Genomic DNA, 17,369 nt, shown 5'->3' on the forward strand with positions numbered 1-17,369 from the left:
GCTTTATTCAGGATCTGTTTTAAGGCTTTATTTTTTCTGAGAGTACTTATTTAGCCTTCAATCCAACTTCTTTTTGGAATTGCCTGTTCCTACTGGAACCATGCTGGCTTTGGTCTGATTCCTTCTGGACCCAGACTGTTCCTGCTGAAATTGTTTTTTTTTCAGGATTTTTCTCTTTGCTGTAGAGAAAAATCTCTAAGAAATGGGATCCCCATCATCAAAATACTTTGAGAATACTCCCCCCAACACACACTGGTACTCCAGTTAGTTTTATGTTTAAAAAGACTATGGTCAGGGGTGCCTGGGTGGCTCAGTTGGTTGAGTGTGAACTCTTGATTTTGGCTCAGGTCATGATCCCAGGGTTGTGAGATCAAGCCCTGTGGTGGGCTCCATGCTGAGTGTGGAGCCTGTTTAAGATTCTCTCTCTCCCTCTCCCATTGTCCCTCCCCTGCTCATGTGCACACACACACTCTTTCTCTCTCTCTGTCTCTGTCTCTGTCTCTCTCTGTCTCTCTCTCTCACACACACACACACACACACACACACACACACACACACACACACACACAAAGACTATGGTCCTTCCTCATGTGCACTGATTTAACCAAAAGTAATTTATTTTATTTATTTCAGTGTAATCGACACACTCTATTATAATAGTTTCAGGTGTACAGCATAGTGATTTGAAAAGTTTATACATTACGCTATATTCCCCGTAAGTGTGGCTACTATCTGTCACCATACATCACTATCATATTATTGACTGTATTCCTTATGCTGCACCTTTTATTCCCATGATTTATTCATTCCATAACTGGTAGCCTGTATGTCCCACTCCCCTTCACCCATTTTTCCTATGCCCTCACTCTCCTCTTCTCTGGCAACCATCAATTTCTTCTCTGTATTTAAAGTTCTGATTCTGCTTATTTGTTTATTCATTTTTTTTAAGATTCCACACAGTGAAATCATGTTATTTGTCTTTCTCAGTCTGACTTTTTTCACTTAGCATGATACTCTTTAGGTTCATCCATGTTTTTATGAATGGCGTGATTTCATCTTTTTTAATGGTTGTATAATATTCCAGTGTGTGTGTGTGTGTGTGTGTGTGTGTGTGTGTGTATACATACCACATCTTCCTCATAAATTTGTCTATTGATGGACACTTAGGTTGCTTCCATAACTTGGCTCTTATAGATAAATGCTGCCATAAACATAGGAGTGCATGTATCTTTTCACGTTAGTATTTTAGTTTTTGTTGGGTACTCAGTAGTAGAATTATCAGATCATATAGTATTTCTATTTTTAACTTTTACAGAACCTCTATACTGTTTTCCACAGTGGCTATAAAAGTTTACATTCCCATCAACAGTGTATGAAGTTTCCTTTTCTCCATATTCTTGTCAACACTTGTTTCTTATCTCTTTGATTTTAGACATTCTGACAGATGTGAGGTGATATCTCATTGTGGTGTTGATTGGCATTTTACTAATTATCAGTGATGTTGAGCATCTTTTCATGTGTCTCTTGGCCATACATATGTCTTTGGAAAAATGTCTATTCAGAATTTCTGCTCATTTATTAAATTGGATTTTTTTTTGGTGTTTAGTTATATAAGCTCTCTGTATTTTGGATATTAACCCATTATTAGATGTATCATTTGCAAATACCTTCTCTAATTCAATAGGTTACCTTTTTGTTTTGTTGGTGGTTTACTTTGCTATGCAAACCCTTTTTATTTTGGTATAGTCCCAATAACTTATTTTGGTTCTTTTGTTTCCTTCTCTTTGGTTTTGTTTTCCTTTCCTTTTGTTTTTTGTTTGGTTTTGTTTCCTCCCATAACTAGAAAAATGTCCCCTATATTAGAGAAATTGCTGCCTCTGTTTTTTTCAGGATTTTTAGTGGTTTCAGGTCTCACATTTATGCCGTTAATTCATTTTGAGTTTATTTTTTTGCATGGTGGTCCAGTTTCATTCTTTTACATGTGGCTGTCCAGTTTTCTCAATATTATTTATTTTTTTAAATTAAAAAAATTTTAATGTTTATTTTTGAGAAAGAGAGAGAGAGGGAGAGAGAAAGAGAGGGGGAGGAGCAGAGAGAGAGGGAGACACAGAATCAGAAGCAGGCTCCAGGCTAACAGCTGTTAGCACAGAGCTAGACGCGGGGCCCAAACCCACGAACCGCGAGACCATTACCCGAGCTGAAGTTGGGTGCCCAACCAACTGAGCCACGCAGTTGCCCCTCAGTATTATTTATTAAAGAGAATTTCTTTCCCCCCACTGTATACTCTTGCCTCCTTTGTTGTAGACTAATTGACTGTATAATAGTGGGCTTATTTCTGGGTGCTTTATTATGATCCATTGATCAATGTGTCTGCTTTTGTGCCAGTACCATACCGATTTGATTACTACAGCTTTGTAGTATATTTTGAAATCTGGAATTGTGATACCTCTAGCTTTGTTTTTCTTTCTCAAGATTGCTTTGGCTATTCCGGGTCTTTTGTGGTTCCACACAAATTTTGGTATTATTTGTTCTAGTTTTGTGACAAATGCTATTGGTATTTTGATAGGGATTGCATTAAATCTGTAGATTGCTTTGAGTATCATGGACATTTTAACAATGTTTATTCCTCCAATTCATTCTTCCAATTCATTCTTCCAATTCATGAGCATGGAATATCTTTTCATTTGGGTCATCTTCAATTTCTTTCATCAATGTTTTATAGTTTTCAGAGTACAGGTCTTTCACCTCTTTAAGTTTATTCCTAGCTATTTTATTCTTTTTTGGTACAATTGTAAATGGGACTGTTTTCTTTATTTCTCTTTCTGCTACTTCATTATTAGAGAATAGAAATGCTACCAATTTCTGGGAATTAATTTTGTATCCTGCAACTTTACTGACTTATTCTAGTTTTTTGGTGGAGTCTTTTAGGATTTTCTATGTATACTATTATGTCATCTGCAAATAGTGACAGTTTAACTTCTTCTTTGCCAATATGAACGCCTATTATTTTTCTTGTCTGATTGCTGTGGCCAGGACTTTTGGTACTATGTTGAATAAAAGTGGCAAGAGTGGCCATCCTTGTCTCGTTCCTGACCTTAGAGGAAGAGCTCTCAGCTTTTTACCATTGTATATGATGCTAGCTGCAGGTTTTTCATATGTGGCCTTTATTAAGTTGCGGTATCTTCCCTCTAAACCCACTTTGTCGAGAATTTTTATCATGAATGGATGTTGTACTTTGTCAAATGCTTTTTCTGCATATATAGAGATGATCATATGATTTTAATCCTTTCTCTTGATGTGGCAAATCACATTGATTTGTGAATAGTAAATATTTGTGAATATTCCTTGCATTCCTGAAAAAAATCCCACTTGATTATGGTGAATGGGTATTAACTCTTCTTTAAATGTTTGGGAGAATTCACCTGTGAACCCCTTTTACCAGTCAGGTGGTTTGACAAATCTGTGCTGTTTGGCCAGTTTTACAACATTTTCATGGTGCATACCATCCTCATTCCTCAGGGCTAGTTGAGCCGGACACGGGGGGGGGGGGGGGGGGGGGGGGGGGGGGGGGGGGGGGGCTCAGAATCATGATCCTGGGATCATGACTTGAGCCGAGGCCAAGAGCTGGAAGCTCAACCAACTGAGCCACCCATGCACCCCTATGTTTTTTTTTTTTTTTTTAAACTTCATGACCTTCTTTAACAAAGAAAAATGCCAGTACCTTTGGCGTTTTTTAAGAAGTTCGTTTATTTCATACTGTTATTCAAATTAAGATTCACAGGGGCGAATCTTCAGGATGGAGGACAAGCACACATCCAGGTAACTGACTTTATTATTATTATTAAACGAAAATTACAAGGCTCTATAAATTAAGACGACCTTCTGCTCACCTAAACCACCCTTCTCTTGCACCTGAAAGTCAGTTTGATTTTGCTCACCTGACTTTTCACAATCTCTTCAAGAGCCCAACGAACGGACCGTAACCCAATCCCTCCAGTTGAGGCATCCCATGGAGCTCAGGGGCAAGTACCAGACGAGGTCGCCCTAGACCCCGCCCTGTCCGGGAGGCGGCGGCGCAGCGCGCTGTGGTCTGAGGCATTGTGGGTATTGAAGACCCTCTCCCAGGGCACTGTGGGTAGCGCAGTCCCGCGTCCCGGGGCACTGTGGGTAGCGCACCCCGGAGCACTGTGGGTAGTGCTGCCCTGCGCCCGCCGGCGTCGCTGGTGGCTGGTGGCCGTCCTTGCGCGCTTGTGGTGAGTGATTCCGCCGCTGCCGCCGTTCCGGGGCACTTCGGTGGGGAGAGCCGGGCGAGAGCGGACGGGGTCGGTTCGCTGTCGCCGCGGGTTGCTGGAGGTTCGGGTTTCCCGGCGGGGTTGGGGCGGCCCAGCTGGGAGGGGCTGTGGGCGGGAGTCTGGGGGAAGCGCCGTCAGGCGGGGCTGGGGGCCCAGCGCCCCGTCCTGGAGGAGCCGGGCTGGCCTGGGTGACTCGGGGCACACGGGCGGTGGGGCGGCGCTGCTCGGCGAAGCCGGCTCTGGTGATGCGGGTGCCGCTTGGCCACCTGCCCCCAGGTTTTGGAGAAAGATTGGCCTGGGGCAGATACCCAACCTCGCCTCGATGGTGGGGGCAACCCGGGCGGAGACTCGGGTCAGCGGCCTCGGGACCGTGGGCTCCTCGGGGCGTTGGAAGGGCCCGGCGGGGTCAGACATCCCCGGGTTGCGTGGGGAGCCCTTGGGTCCCCTTCGGCGCTTTCCGCTTGTGTCAGCCCCCTCCTGGGGCCCTTCCAGGAGCATGGGGTGGTGCCATTGGAGTGGACCCTACCGGGCAGAGCACTTTCCCTAGATCCCCTAGTCACCGGAGGTGGGAGAGGGAATGAATGTAAGAACTCCGGCCTTAAACTTTCCTTTGTGAAAATGAAACTCGAGCGTACCCAGGAGTAGCCGTGAAGTTCTATGGGTTCATCAGTCTGATCCACCAGTTATCAATGAGAACCCTATCTTTTCTCCCCCAGCCTGCAACCCCCAAGTGTACATCTCTTTGGGCACTGTGTCTGCCCACGGGCCTATGCCAGGCTGGCTGTCGGAGCCCCCGACCCCCCTTCCTTTCAGGGAGAGTTCAAATCCAGACCTCCCCCTTTCTCACTGACTCATCCTGGGCAAGGTACCGAACCTCGTGGAGTGGAGTGTGGAAAGAGTTAAAACTGGTGTCTGACCCATGCTAAGTGCTCGAAAACATTCACGTGTGTTTTTACTAAGCCGTCCCCCCCCCCCCCCCCCCCCCCCCCCCCCCCCCCCCCCCCCCCCCGGCACATAGAGGATTAATCTACTGGGCGTCAGCATGCGTTGAGAGCAGGTTTGCTCTAAAAACCACACCCCGACTCTGTTCCTGGGGTGGTCCTTACCTTCCCTGCCTGCTTCCAGTACTTTAGTGGAGTGGAACCCCGTTGCATACTTGGAGGCTTCCAGCCTGCTCTCTGGGCCAGGAGAGACTCCTAAGGTGGGAACTACTTCTGGTGTGCCCAGGTGGGCCCTGAAGCAGTCTCCCCTCCCTACTCCCCCTCAATCCAGAGGGAACTAACTGCCTGCTAGGGAGGGGAGGACTCCTAGGGGCCTGGCAGCCTGTTGTGGATGGGCACCACCTCCTCCTGTACCTGTGGTGTCGACTTTAGTGTGTGTGTAGTATGCCCTGTGGGGCTCAGAGCTGCAGGTGGATTCCAAGGAAGCCAGGCTTGTTCTTGAAAGGACACATTCCTGCACAGGGTGTCCTCCTTGGGCACATCCTCTGCCTTCATTCAGGAGCTTTTCAGCATCTCCATACGTTCACTCTGCTGTATTCTCAGGGCCTTGTGGTGTTGCCAAAATAAAGATGGTGAGAAGTGCTGTTGTGAGAACAGTAGTCTTGTATTGGCCATATTTTTATTTCCTCAGCCATCTTGCAAATTATGTGGTAGAATATTCATTTTGTAGAAAGGTAAATGGTACAGTAGAGGATTAAATAACTTACCACGGAGCTAGCTGTTCTTTAACTTTCAAAGTTAATGAAAATTTAAAAAGAGAGGTGCTCTATTTTTAGACTGTCTCATACATCTAATGCTAATTAAATTCATTTTCATAACATTTTTTAATGTTTATTTTTGAGAGAGAGCGCGAGCAGGGGAGGGGCAGAGAGAGAGAGAGAGAGAGAGAGAGAGAGAGAGAGAGAGAGAGAAAGAGAGAGAGAAAATCTGAAACAGGCTCCAGACTCTGAGCTGTCAGCACAGAGGCAGATGTGGAGCTTGAACCCACAAACCGTGAGATCATGACCTGAGCCAAAGTTGGACACTTAGCCAACTGAGCCACCAGGCTCCCCACACCCCCAAATTTTCTCCTGATCCTTGGTCTCAGCCCCTAATGACATGAATTTCCGTTGGTAACATTAATGACACTACCTTTATTTATTAAAAAAAATTTTTTTTTCAACGTTTATTTATTTTTGGGACAGAGAGAGACAGAGCATGAATGGGGGAGGGGCAGAGAGAGAGGGAGACACAGAACTGGAAACAGGCTCCAGGCTCTGAGCCATCAGGCCAGAGCCCGACGCGGGGCTCGAACTCCCAGATGGCGAGATCGTGACCTGGCTGAAGTCGGACGCTTAACCGACTGCACCACCCAGGCGCCCCTAATGACACTACCTTTAAAGTTTCTTCTACTTTTCTTAGTTTTGAGGGTGTGGAGGGAAATGGGATTATTAAATTTAAAATTTATTATGAAAATTTTACAAATACAAAGGGAGAATTTTCAAAGAGCATCTGTGCATTGGCTTCAGCAGGTGTCAACATTCTTCTCTTCCCCTCTTCCTTTTTGGTTTTCTCTGCTGAAGTATTTTGCAGCAAATCCCAGATATCATTTTACCAGTGAATACTTCAGTATGCATCTGTTAGGAATTAAAACATTTTTTTATTAAATTTTATTGAAATATAATTACCATACATTATTATTATCAGTTGGTGTACAACATATTGACTTAATTCTATACATTATTCAGTGCTTACCACAACAAATGCCACCATCTGTCACCATACAATGTTATACTCCTTCTCATCTCCATAACTTATTTATTTTATAACTGGAAGTTTTTCTTAATCCCCTTTATCTATTTTGCCTATACCTCCACCACCTCCCCTCTGACAACCACCATTTTGTTCTCTGTGAGTCTGTTTTTTATTGGTTCATGTGTTTTTGTTCTTTATCCATTTATCAATAGGCACACATTGTTTCCGTATCTGGGCTATTTTAGATAATGCTGTAATAAACATAGGGGTGCATGTATCTTTTCAGATTAGCATTTTCATTTTCTTTGGGTAAATAATAGTGAAATTACTAGATCATATGGTATTCTATTTTTAAATTTCTGAGGAAACTCCATACTGTTGTACACAGTGGTTGTACCAATTTACATTCCTACCAACAGTGTGTATGTAAGGGTTCTTTTGTCATCATATCCTTACCAACACTTGTTGTCTTTTTAATACTAGCCTTTCTGAATGGTGTGAGGTGATATTTCATTGTAGTTTTGATTTGCACTTCCCTGATGATAGGTGATGTTGAGCATCTTTTCATGTGTCTGTTGACCATCTGTATGTCTTCTTTGGAAAAATGTCATTCAGGTCCTTTGACAATTAAGAAAATTATTTTTTGTGGTACTGTAGAGGTTCTTTATGTATTTTGGATATTAACCACTTATTGGATATATTGTTTGCAAATATCTCCTCCCATTCAGTAGGTTGCCTTTTTGTTTTGCTGATGGTTTCCTTTACTGTGAAAACTCTTTTTATTTTGATGTAGTCTGAATAGTTTATTCTTGCTTTTGTTTTTCTTGACTGAGGAGACATATTTAGGAAAATGCTGTGATGGCTGATGTCAAAGAAATTACTGCCTCTGTTTTCTTTTAGGAATTTTATGGTTTCAGTTCTCACATTTAGGTGAGAAACCCATTTTGAGGGGTTTCTCTCTTAAAAATTCCAGTATAGTTAACATACACTGTTGTATTAGTTCCAGGTGTACAATACAGTGATTCAACAATTGTATACATTACTCAGTACTCATCGGGATAAGTGTATTCTTAATCCCTTTCACCTGTTTCACCCATCCTCCCACCTACCTGTTCTCTGGTATCTATCACTTTGTTCTCTATAGTTAAAAGTCTTTTTTGGTCTCTTTTTTTCCTTTGTTCATTTGTTTTGTTTCTTAAATTCCACATATGAATGAAACCATATGGTATTTGTCTTTTGCTGACTGGTTTGTTTCACTTAGCATTGTACCTTCTAGATCCATTCTTGTTGTAAATGACAAGATTTCATTCTTTTTTTATGGCTGATTAATTCCACTATGTGTGTATGTGCGTGCGTGTGTGTATCACATCTTCTTTATCCATCCATCAATAGACAATTAGGTTGCTTCCATATCTTTGCTCTTGTAAATAATGCTACAGCAAACATAGGGGTACATATATCTGTTTGTGTTACTGTTTTCATATTCTTTGGGTAAATACCCAGTAGTGAAATGACTTCATCATATGGTAGTTCTATTTTTAATTTCTGAGGGACCTCCATACTGTTCCCACAGTGGCTGCACTTGTTTGCATTCCCATCAATAAAGCACAAAGTTTTCTTCTCTCCACATCCTTGCCAACACTTGTTGTTTCCTGTATTTTTTATTTTAGCCATTCTGACAGGTGTAAGGTGGCTTTTGATTTGCATTTCCCTGATGAGTGATATTGAGCATCGTTTCATGTGTCTGTTGGCCATCTGTCTTCTCTGGAGAAATGTATGTTCTTGTCTCTGCCCATTTGTAATTGGACTAGTTTTTGTTTTTGTTTTGTTTTTTTTTTGGTGTTGAGTTGTATTAGTTCTTTATATATTTTGCATTCTTTATATATTTTGGATACTAACCCCTTTATTGCATATGTACCTTGCCAGTATATATATTCCCATACAGTAGGTCTTTTAGGTTTTTTGATTATTTCCTTTGCTGTGCAGAAGCTTTTTATTTTGATGTAATTCCAATGGTTTATTTTTACTTTTGTTTTCCTTGACTCAGGAGACATATCTAGAAAAATGTTGCTATGGCCAGTGTCAGAGCCAAGGCACAGTGTCAGGTTCACAAGTTAAAAACAGGCTTGGCATACTTTCTCCGACACTGTGCCCTGGCTCTCTTATCACTACCACTTGCATGATAAATGCCTTTCCATCCCTTAACTTTTAATCTGTGTGTGTCTGGCTCTTTTGGGCAGCATATAGATGGATCTTGCTTTTTTTTTTTGTTTCGTTTTAATCCATTCTGCCACCCTGTGTCTTCTGATTGTAGCATTTAGTCCATTTACATTCAAGATGATTATTGTTAGGTATGTACTTACTACCATTTTGTTACTTGTTTTATGATTTTTTTTTTGTAGGTCTTTTCTGTTCCTTTTTTCTCTTGGTCTCTTCTCACAGTTTTCTGGTTTTGTTTAGTGATATATTTGGATTACTTCCTTTTTTTGCATATCTATTATTGGCTTTTGATTTGTGATTACCATTAGGTTTATAGATGACATCTTATGCATACAGCAGTTTATAATGAGTTGATGGCTGTAGGAGTTTGAACCCGTTCTTTATTCCTCTCCCTCCCATGTTTTAGTTATATGGTGTCATACTTTGTATCCTTTTATTTTGTGAATCCCTTGACTGATTTTTATAGGTGTACTTAATTTTACTGCTTTTATGCTTCCTACTTTTCTTACTCCTGGTTCTGTCCTCTTCTTTCCACTCATAGTTATGGCCTTTTCTTTCCACTCATGAAGTTTCCTTTAACATTTCTTACAGGGTTGGTTTAGTGGTCATGAATTTTTTTAACTTTTGTTTGTCTGGGAAGCTATTTATCCTTTCATTCTGAATAATAGCCTTGCCAGATTCTTTAAAATTTTTTTTTGTTTTTACATTTATTTATTTTTGATAGAGACAGAGCACAAGTGGGGGAGGGGCAGAGAGAGAAGGAGACAGAGAATCCAAAGCAGGCTCCAGGCTCCGAGCTGTCAGCACAGAGCCCGATGCGGGGCTCGAACCCACAAACTGCGAGATAGTGACTTGAGCCGAAGTCAGACGCTTAACCAACTTAGCCACCCAGGTGCCCCTAGCCTTGCCAGATTCTTAGTTGCAGGTTTTTTCCTTTTAGCACTTTGAATATATCATGCCACTCCCTCTGGCTTGCAAAGCTTCTTCTGAAAAATCAGCTGATAGCCTTTTGGGGTTTTGTTGTGGGTAACTTTTTTCTCTTGATGCTTTTAAAATTCTCTTGTTATCAGTATTTTCTGCCATTTTAATAACTATGTGCCTTGAATTTATTTTGTGGGGGACTCTCTGTGTCTCTTGGATCTGGAATTCTGTTCCTTTCCCCAGATATGGGAAATTTTTAGCCATTATTTCTTCAAATAAATTTTCTGTTCCCTTTTCTCTCTTTTCTTCTTTTTGGATCCCTATAATGCATATATTATTACTCTCGATGGTGTCGCTGAGTTTTTTGTTTTCATTTATTATTATTTTTTCTCCTGTTAAGCTTGATTGCTTTCCATTACTTTTGTCCTCCAGGTCACTGATCCGTTCTTCTGCTTCCTCTAGTCTAGGGCTTATTCTCTCTAGTGTATTTTTAATTTCAGTTAAGTTCACCTCTGATTGGTTCTTTTATGTTTTCTATCTCTTTGTCAAGGGTCTCACTGAAGTTCTCCAATCTTTTCTCAAGTCCAGTGAGTATTTGAATTTTTATAAAACTTACTTTAGATTCTCTATCAGGCATATTACTTATCATTGTTTCATTTAGCTCTCTTGCTGTGATTTTGTCCTGTTCTTTCATTTGGGACATACTCCTCTCTTCATTTTGTCTAAGTCTCTGTGCATTTTCTCTGTGTTAGGAAAGTCAGCTACATACAACTCCTGGTCTTGAAAGTCATGGCCTTATGAAGAATAGGTTCTGTTGTACCCTGCTGTGCACATTTATTAGAGAGAGAGAGCATGCGTGTGCACAAGAGGGGAAGGGGCAGAGAGAGAGAATCCCAAGAAGGCTCCATGCTGTCAGCACAGAGTCCGACATGGGGCTTGATCCCATTACCATGAGATCATTACCTGAGCCAAAATCAAGAGTCAGATGCTTAACTGACTGATAATCTCTCCATTTATTTAGATATTCTTTGATTTTTTTAAGAAGTTTTATAATTTTTCTCACACAGATTTTATGCAAATTTGTTTTAGATTTATACCTAAGTATTTCGTTTTTCTGGGTGTTAATATAAGTGTTGTGGTGTTTTAAATTTAAAATTCCATTTGTTCGTGGCTGGTATATAGGCAAATAGTTGATTTTTTCATATTACTAACCTTGTATCCTGCAGCCTCAATATAATCACTTCTTAGTGCCAGAAATTTCTTGACTCTTTGGTATTTTCTATATAGTCAATCAGGTCATCTGCAGACAAAGATAGTATTGTTTTTTCCTTTTCAATCTGTGTACCGTTATTTCTTTTTTTTTGTCTTCTTAGGTTAGGTAGGACTTCCAATGTGATGTTCATAGGAGAGATGAGAGGGGACATCCTTGCCTTGTTCCTGTTCTTCAGGGACAGCATCTGTTTTCTCAGCACTAAGCAGTACTGTGATTGGTGGCTTTTCCACCCTTTCTTTAAGCACGACCACAGTTATTTGCAGAGGCTGTCAGCACAGTCTGTTTTTAACCTGTGAACCTGACAAAATTAATGTCACTCCTTTACTGTTCTCTGACATTCAGTGTTCATATTTCCTGGATTGCTCAAAACTGCCAAAACAGTGTCCATGTGTTGCATTTGGTTGCTGTATATCTAAAGTCTTTTATTTCTACGAGAGCTCTCTTTCTTTTTATGCTGTTAACTTGTTGAAAGCTTCACATTTTAAAAAGATTAAACATATGTTAATTCACTCTTCAGTACTTCAGCACCACTTAATAACAATTTATTTTCCCCATGTGCAGAGTATCATGATCACAGCTAACCATGTTCATGATAATTAACACCATCTGACACCCACTTCCTCTTGAAGTGTCCTTTGTAATCCCCAAAATGCTTTCCAGTTCATCTGTGCAAAATAGGACCTAGTCAAAGCATATAAGGACATCTGAAGAATGGTTATCTTGTAAATATCTTTGCCTAAGGAAAGGTTTCCCTCTCCTATTTCTTCGTGATATTGTCGTGCTGAAGACCTGGGCCATTTGCTGACTGCCTCGTAAATTTCAAGTCTCATTTCAAATCTTGGGAACTCAGTCTTGGATATATAAATGAGGGGGGCAACCAGATAATGGTGTCCACCCTGCTTCACATTCCCCTCAAAGTCTGTGGAGACTTGTAGCACTCTTTCTGTTTGGATTTCCTAGGACTTGTCCTTTAGCTTTAGGGCAGATATAGATGGAGAGTTTCTGTTTTCCCCATGGTAGGTCACTTTGGCTTTCAACGTGAGTGCTCTCCTGTGGGTATTCTGAGGCCCTTTCCTGCTTAATAGAAACCCCACAGTGATAAAAGTCTCACCTAGCTGTAGGGGGCTGGAGGCTTCGATTCCCAACTGGAGATTGGGGCTGAGCCTGCTGCTGGCCTAGTTCTGGGGGGCCTTTTTAACAGGACACTGGTTAAGAATAGGCTGTTCTGATGCCCTCTGCAACCTGCTTTATCTCCCCTGAACTGGGAGGCTAATAGAAGGGTACTCCTCCCAAGCGCCCCCTCACTTTCTTCTCTTTCCCCAGCTCTACCTCTGCAACTTGACTCTTCTCTAGAAAGAGCACTCAGCTGACCAGGAATATGGCCCCAGGGCCCCTGACAACCAGGGATGAGGTGAGTCCTGAAATTTCTTCCTAGCTCTTGCAGGATGGACTCCTTGCCTTTCCTTGTCCTTGGAGCTCCCCTGGTGGTGTTAGGTCATATTTAGCCCCGATTTTGGAGATGTGGCCCATCTTAACCTGGAGCCCTTTCTCAGACTCTGCTCCATTCATGACTCAGGCATTCACCAAGTAGTAAAGTGTGACTATAATTAGTACAATTAACATACAGATATAGGACATTCATGCTTATGTGCCCAGTGATTCCCAAGGCCTGAAAAATTGAAGGAAGGCTTTCAGAAGAAAGCTCTTTTCAGAGTTGCCTGAGCTGCCTCTGATGGACTTGGCAAGTTGAAGAACTGAGAGAAAGTCTTCCAGTGGGAGTGTGACAGCAAGTCTAGTACATATCAGAGACTGGGTGACTGGGCAGGCTGTCCCTCACTATTTGGAAAGCTTGGAACAGCCAGTGGCCTTTGGTCATCAGTTTTCTCTGTGTAGAGGTGAGGATGCAGACCTGCTGTCTGCTTGGGAATCACGGATACATTTAGTTTGGCCAGCCCCATGCTTTATATTTAAATGAGTTTTCCACACCTAAAAATTGGAAGATTATATCTGAAGGTCTGGATTGCCAACCTCTTTGAGAAAAGATTCCAGAGTCCACCCTTTTGGTGGATGACAAGTCTGGATTGCCAACCTCTTTGAGAAAAGATTCCAGAGTCCACCCTTTTGGTGGATGACAAGTAGCTGCAGCCAAACAGTGTCTCCACAGTGCAGTCATGCCTTCACCCCCTGACCATGGCTGAAGAGTCTGCCTCACTCATTTTCCTGGCCTGTGAAGGTTTTGCCTTTACCTGCTCTGAGCCAGATTCAGCCAGAATCTACAAAGGTAGGCTGAGGAGTGGGGGCTTGGACTTGGAGCAAGCTGGATTTTGAAGGAGTTTGCCATGTTGAAATCAAGGATTTGGAAATAAGCGGTATAGTTGATCCCTGAACAACATGGACTTGAACTATGTGGGTCCACTTATATGTGGATTTTTTTCAGTAAATACAGGACAGTGCTATAAACATATTTATTCTTCCTTAAGAATTTCTTTTTTTAAACCAATTTCTTAATACTTTCTTTAGTTTATTGTGTGAATATAGTATATAATATACATAACATATTAAATAGGTGTTCATTGACTGTTTATGTTGCCAGTAAGGCTTCTGGTTAATCATAGGCTATTAAGTTTTTGGGGAGTCAAAAGTTATACGCAGGTTTCTGACTGTATGGTGGGTTGGCACCCCTCTCCCCCTATGTTGTTCAACTGTTAACTGTAACTGAGTGAATATATGTCCTTTCGGACAGATTTTCTCATCCTTAAGACTAGGCAGCATGTGAACTTGACATAATTGGATAAAGTTAACATTTACTAACCACCTAAATAGATACCAGGTAAGACACTTTTGTGCTTATTATATCAATTACACAAAATAGTGTCATTCAGTTTTTCAGTGCCTGTCATATCAAGTGTAGAATTTCTTTGCAGAAAATCTCAACTTGATCTTAATACTGGGTTCATATGGTGGACATTTGCCTGTTAATGTACAAATTAAAAATGACTGACGTCATCAGAACCATTGAGAACTGTGTGTCTCTCCTTTGTCAAATCTTGTATACCTTTAAGAGAACATGTTTATGTAGTGCATGCAGTTCAGAGTGTTCCTTAAAGTAAGAGAGAACTTTTTTATATTTCGCTTTACCATTTATGGTGTTAATAGAGAAGCATTCTTGGCCAAAATGGAACATGGCACTGGCTTGTTTCATAAAGGGACCATAATTTTAACTTATTTTGAAAGAATGAAAGAACAAAGGGGTTTAAGTTTGTTATTTGAGGCATAGAAATTACATATTTTAGGATTCCTTAAATTACATTTCCAGATACTTAGGTATGTGGCTGATCTGAATTACACAGAATATTCTGATCTATGTTCTAATTGAATATATTGTTGACTACATACACACACATGATATTTACACATGTCTAAAGGGTTTGGCTTAATAGGAGAAATTGTAGTGTGCTTTAGGATTGTGGCATAGATTGGGGCTGCCCTAAAGGCTCTTAGCTAGTATGAAATTAGCACTATTTTACTGAATCTTAAAATTTGTTTTGAATGTCTGCTGTGTGAAGGAGTCTTTGGTCAACAAATAGTGATACCTATAGCACAGCCTCCATTCTTTTTTTGTGTGTGTGTTTATTTTTGAGAGAGAGCACACGTGTGCACATGGAGCATGGGAAAAGAGAGGGGAACAGAGGATCTGAAGTGCGCTTTGCGCTGACAAACTGAGATCATGACCTGAGCCAAAGTCAGATGCTTAACTGACTAAGCCACCAGGTGCCCCACAGCCTCCATTCTTAAAAGACTCCCATCTTATTTAAGGGTTTACCTATCATTGGAATTAAACTTTTTTTTCTTTTTGAAGACAAACTGCACTTTTATTCTTTCAGTGGTGAAAACCTAAATGAGAAAATTCCTCCTGACCATTAAATCTCTAATAAAACAATGCACAATAGACCTCTTCCCACAAGATAGCACATTACTATACAATGCAGAATGGCAGTGCTTTTCCTCATAATCCCTACTGTGCTACATATAAACTAGAATTTATATGGTAAAAGCAAGGTATTAATTCTATACATGATATTTTTAAGAAATTATAAATTAGTCATCATTCTTCATATGGAATTAAACATTTAAAAGTTTCTTTCTACTGAGGTATACTTCACATCTGATAAATTTTGTCATTTTATTTTATTTATTTTTTTAATTTTTTTAAACGTTTTATTTATTTTTGAGACAGGGAGAGACAGAGCATGAACAGGGGAGGGTCAGAGAGAGGGAGACACAGAATCTGAAACAGGCTCCAGGCTCTGAGCTGTCAGCACAGAGCCTGATGCGGGGCTCGAACTCACAGACCGCGAGATCATGACCTGAGCCGAAGTCGGCCGCTTAACCGACTGAGCCACCCAGGTGCCCCAAATTTTGCCATTTTAAAGTGTATAGTTCAGTAGTGCAACCCTTACTACTATCTAATTCCATAATATTTTCATAACCCCCAAAGAGATCTCACACCCATTAGGAGTCACTCTTCTCCCCTTCCCTGACCTCTGGCAAGTGCTAATCTATTTTCTATCTCTATAGATTTGATTATTCTGGTTATTTCATATAAATGGAATCATATAATATGTAGTCTTTGTATCTGTTTTCTCTCACTTAGCATATTTTCAGGGTTCATCCATGTCACAGCCCGAGTCAGTAATATTTCATTCCTCTTCATGGTCAAGTAACATTCTATTGTATGGATATATGACATTTTGTTTTTTATTCATCAGTTGATAGACATGTCCTGTCACTGGAACATAATATCTTTGGTCTATGGACATTTTTGATAGATTTTAATGATAAAATTGTATTAAAACTAGTGACTACCCCAGTGTCAGATCTTTAAAGATGAAGAAACCACTTACATTCACATTCAAATCTATGACTCATTACAGGTTAAAAACATTCAGATTTTCACCATCCCATCCCACTATTTCTCAGTCATTGCAAATTTAACTTGTTCTTAATGTCTGAGAACCTGTTTCTGTGGGTAATTTTGTTCATGAAATGAATTTTAGGATTACAGTCAGTTATTCTCAACACAAATGACCAAGTAAGATGACACGAGTATTTTAAGTTTTATGAGCTACAACTCTGTAAAAGAGTGTCTGTGTTCTTTTTTTGTTGGCTTTCAAAACCATCTGCAGGATACTAGAACACCTCTGCTTTCTATTCTACCACTAGCTACCTTTTCCCCCTGCCAGGTGCTTCTCACCCACATCATGGGCTTTTTCCCTCTCTTCCTCTTCTCATGATATCTGTGTTCCTTACTTTCCTACATGCTTTATTTTAGATCCTCAGCCCTCTACTCTTTTCTTGATTATTCTGAATCTTACCCATCTTTCAAATTTTAATTTTTTAGAGATATAATTCACAGCCTAGAATTCATCCTGTGGATGAAATAATCAGATAGACTTCAAAGTCTCTATTTTAACTATGCTCAGTGTGGAACAGGAAAATGTAATATCAATAAAATCCACTTCATGACAAAGGGAAAGAAGACCATTTCAGAATGGTAATAAAAGAGTAGCTTCAGGAAGACATGACAATTATATATGTGTCTAATAACAAAGCTTTAAAATACTTGACAGACTTAAAGGGAGAAAAAGGCAATTATACCTTTAAAAGAGATTTAACCCCTCTGAGCAACTGATAGGACAACTAGGTGAAAAGTCAGTAAAGACATAGGATTTAAAGAAAACTAGCAAATGCATCATCTTGATCAAAAATTATAGAACACTGTACCCTACAACTGCAGAATATACTTTTTCAAGTACATTTGGTATGCTCAGCAAGACAGACTTAGTGAATTTGAAGGGATTTAAAGAATACAGTGTATATTCTGTAACTCCAGTTGAATTATATTAGAGACCCATAAGATATCTAAGT

At 40.5% G+C, this 17,369-nt stretch overlaps 1 protein-coding gene and 1 long non-coding RNA gene across 5 annotated transcripts in view; one reads left to right on the top strand and one right to left on the bottom strand.

Annotated features, from left to right (window-relative positions):
* Positions 1–4,144: 4,144 nt before the first annotated feature.
* ZNF169 (zinc finger protein 169) overlaps positions 4,145–17,369 on the top strand; it is a 47,493-nt gene continuing 34,268 nt past the window's right edge. For 2 of the 4 annotated variants that reach the window (XM_043566923.1, XM_043566926.1), the window contains exons 1-2: positions 4,145–4,253; positions 12,765–12,852. In XM_043566923.1, the coding sequence (XP_043422858.1) occupies positions 12,820–12,852 (33 nt within the window). In that variant the 5' untranslated portion in view covers positions 4,145–4,253; positions 12,765–12,819. Of the gene's footprint in view, positions 4,254–4,454; positions 4,876–12,762; positions 12,853–17,369 lie in introns of those variants that run through there. The other 2 variants (XM_043566924.1, XM_043566927.1) reach the window with 2 other exon arrangements.
* LOC122475190 overlaps positions 6,716–17,369 on the bottom strand; it is a 70,090-nt gene continuing 59,436 nt past the window's right edge. Inside the window, exon 2 of the long non-coding RNA XR_006295109.1 lies at positions 6,716–6,909. This is a non-coding gene — a long non-coding RNA (uncharacterized LOC122475190). The remainder of the gene's footprint in view (positions 6,910–17,369) is intronic.

Source organism: Prionailurus bengalensis, chromosome D4 (genome assembly GCF_016509475.1).
Source record: "Prionailurus bengalensis isolate Pbe53 chromosome D4, Fcat_Pben_1.1_paternal_pri, whole genome shotgun sequence".
Classification (NCBI taxonomy): Eukaryota; Metazoa; Chordata; class Mammalia; order Carnivora; family Felidae; genus Prionailurus; species Prionailurus bengalensis.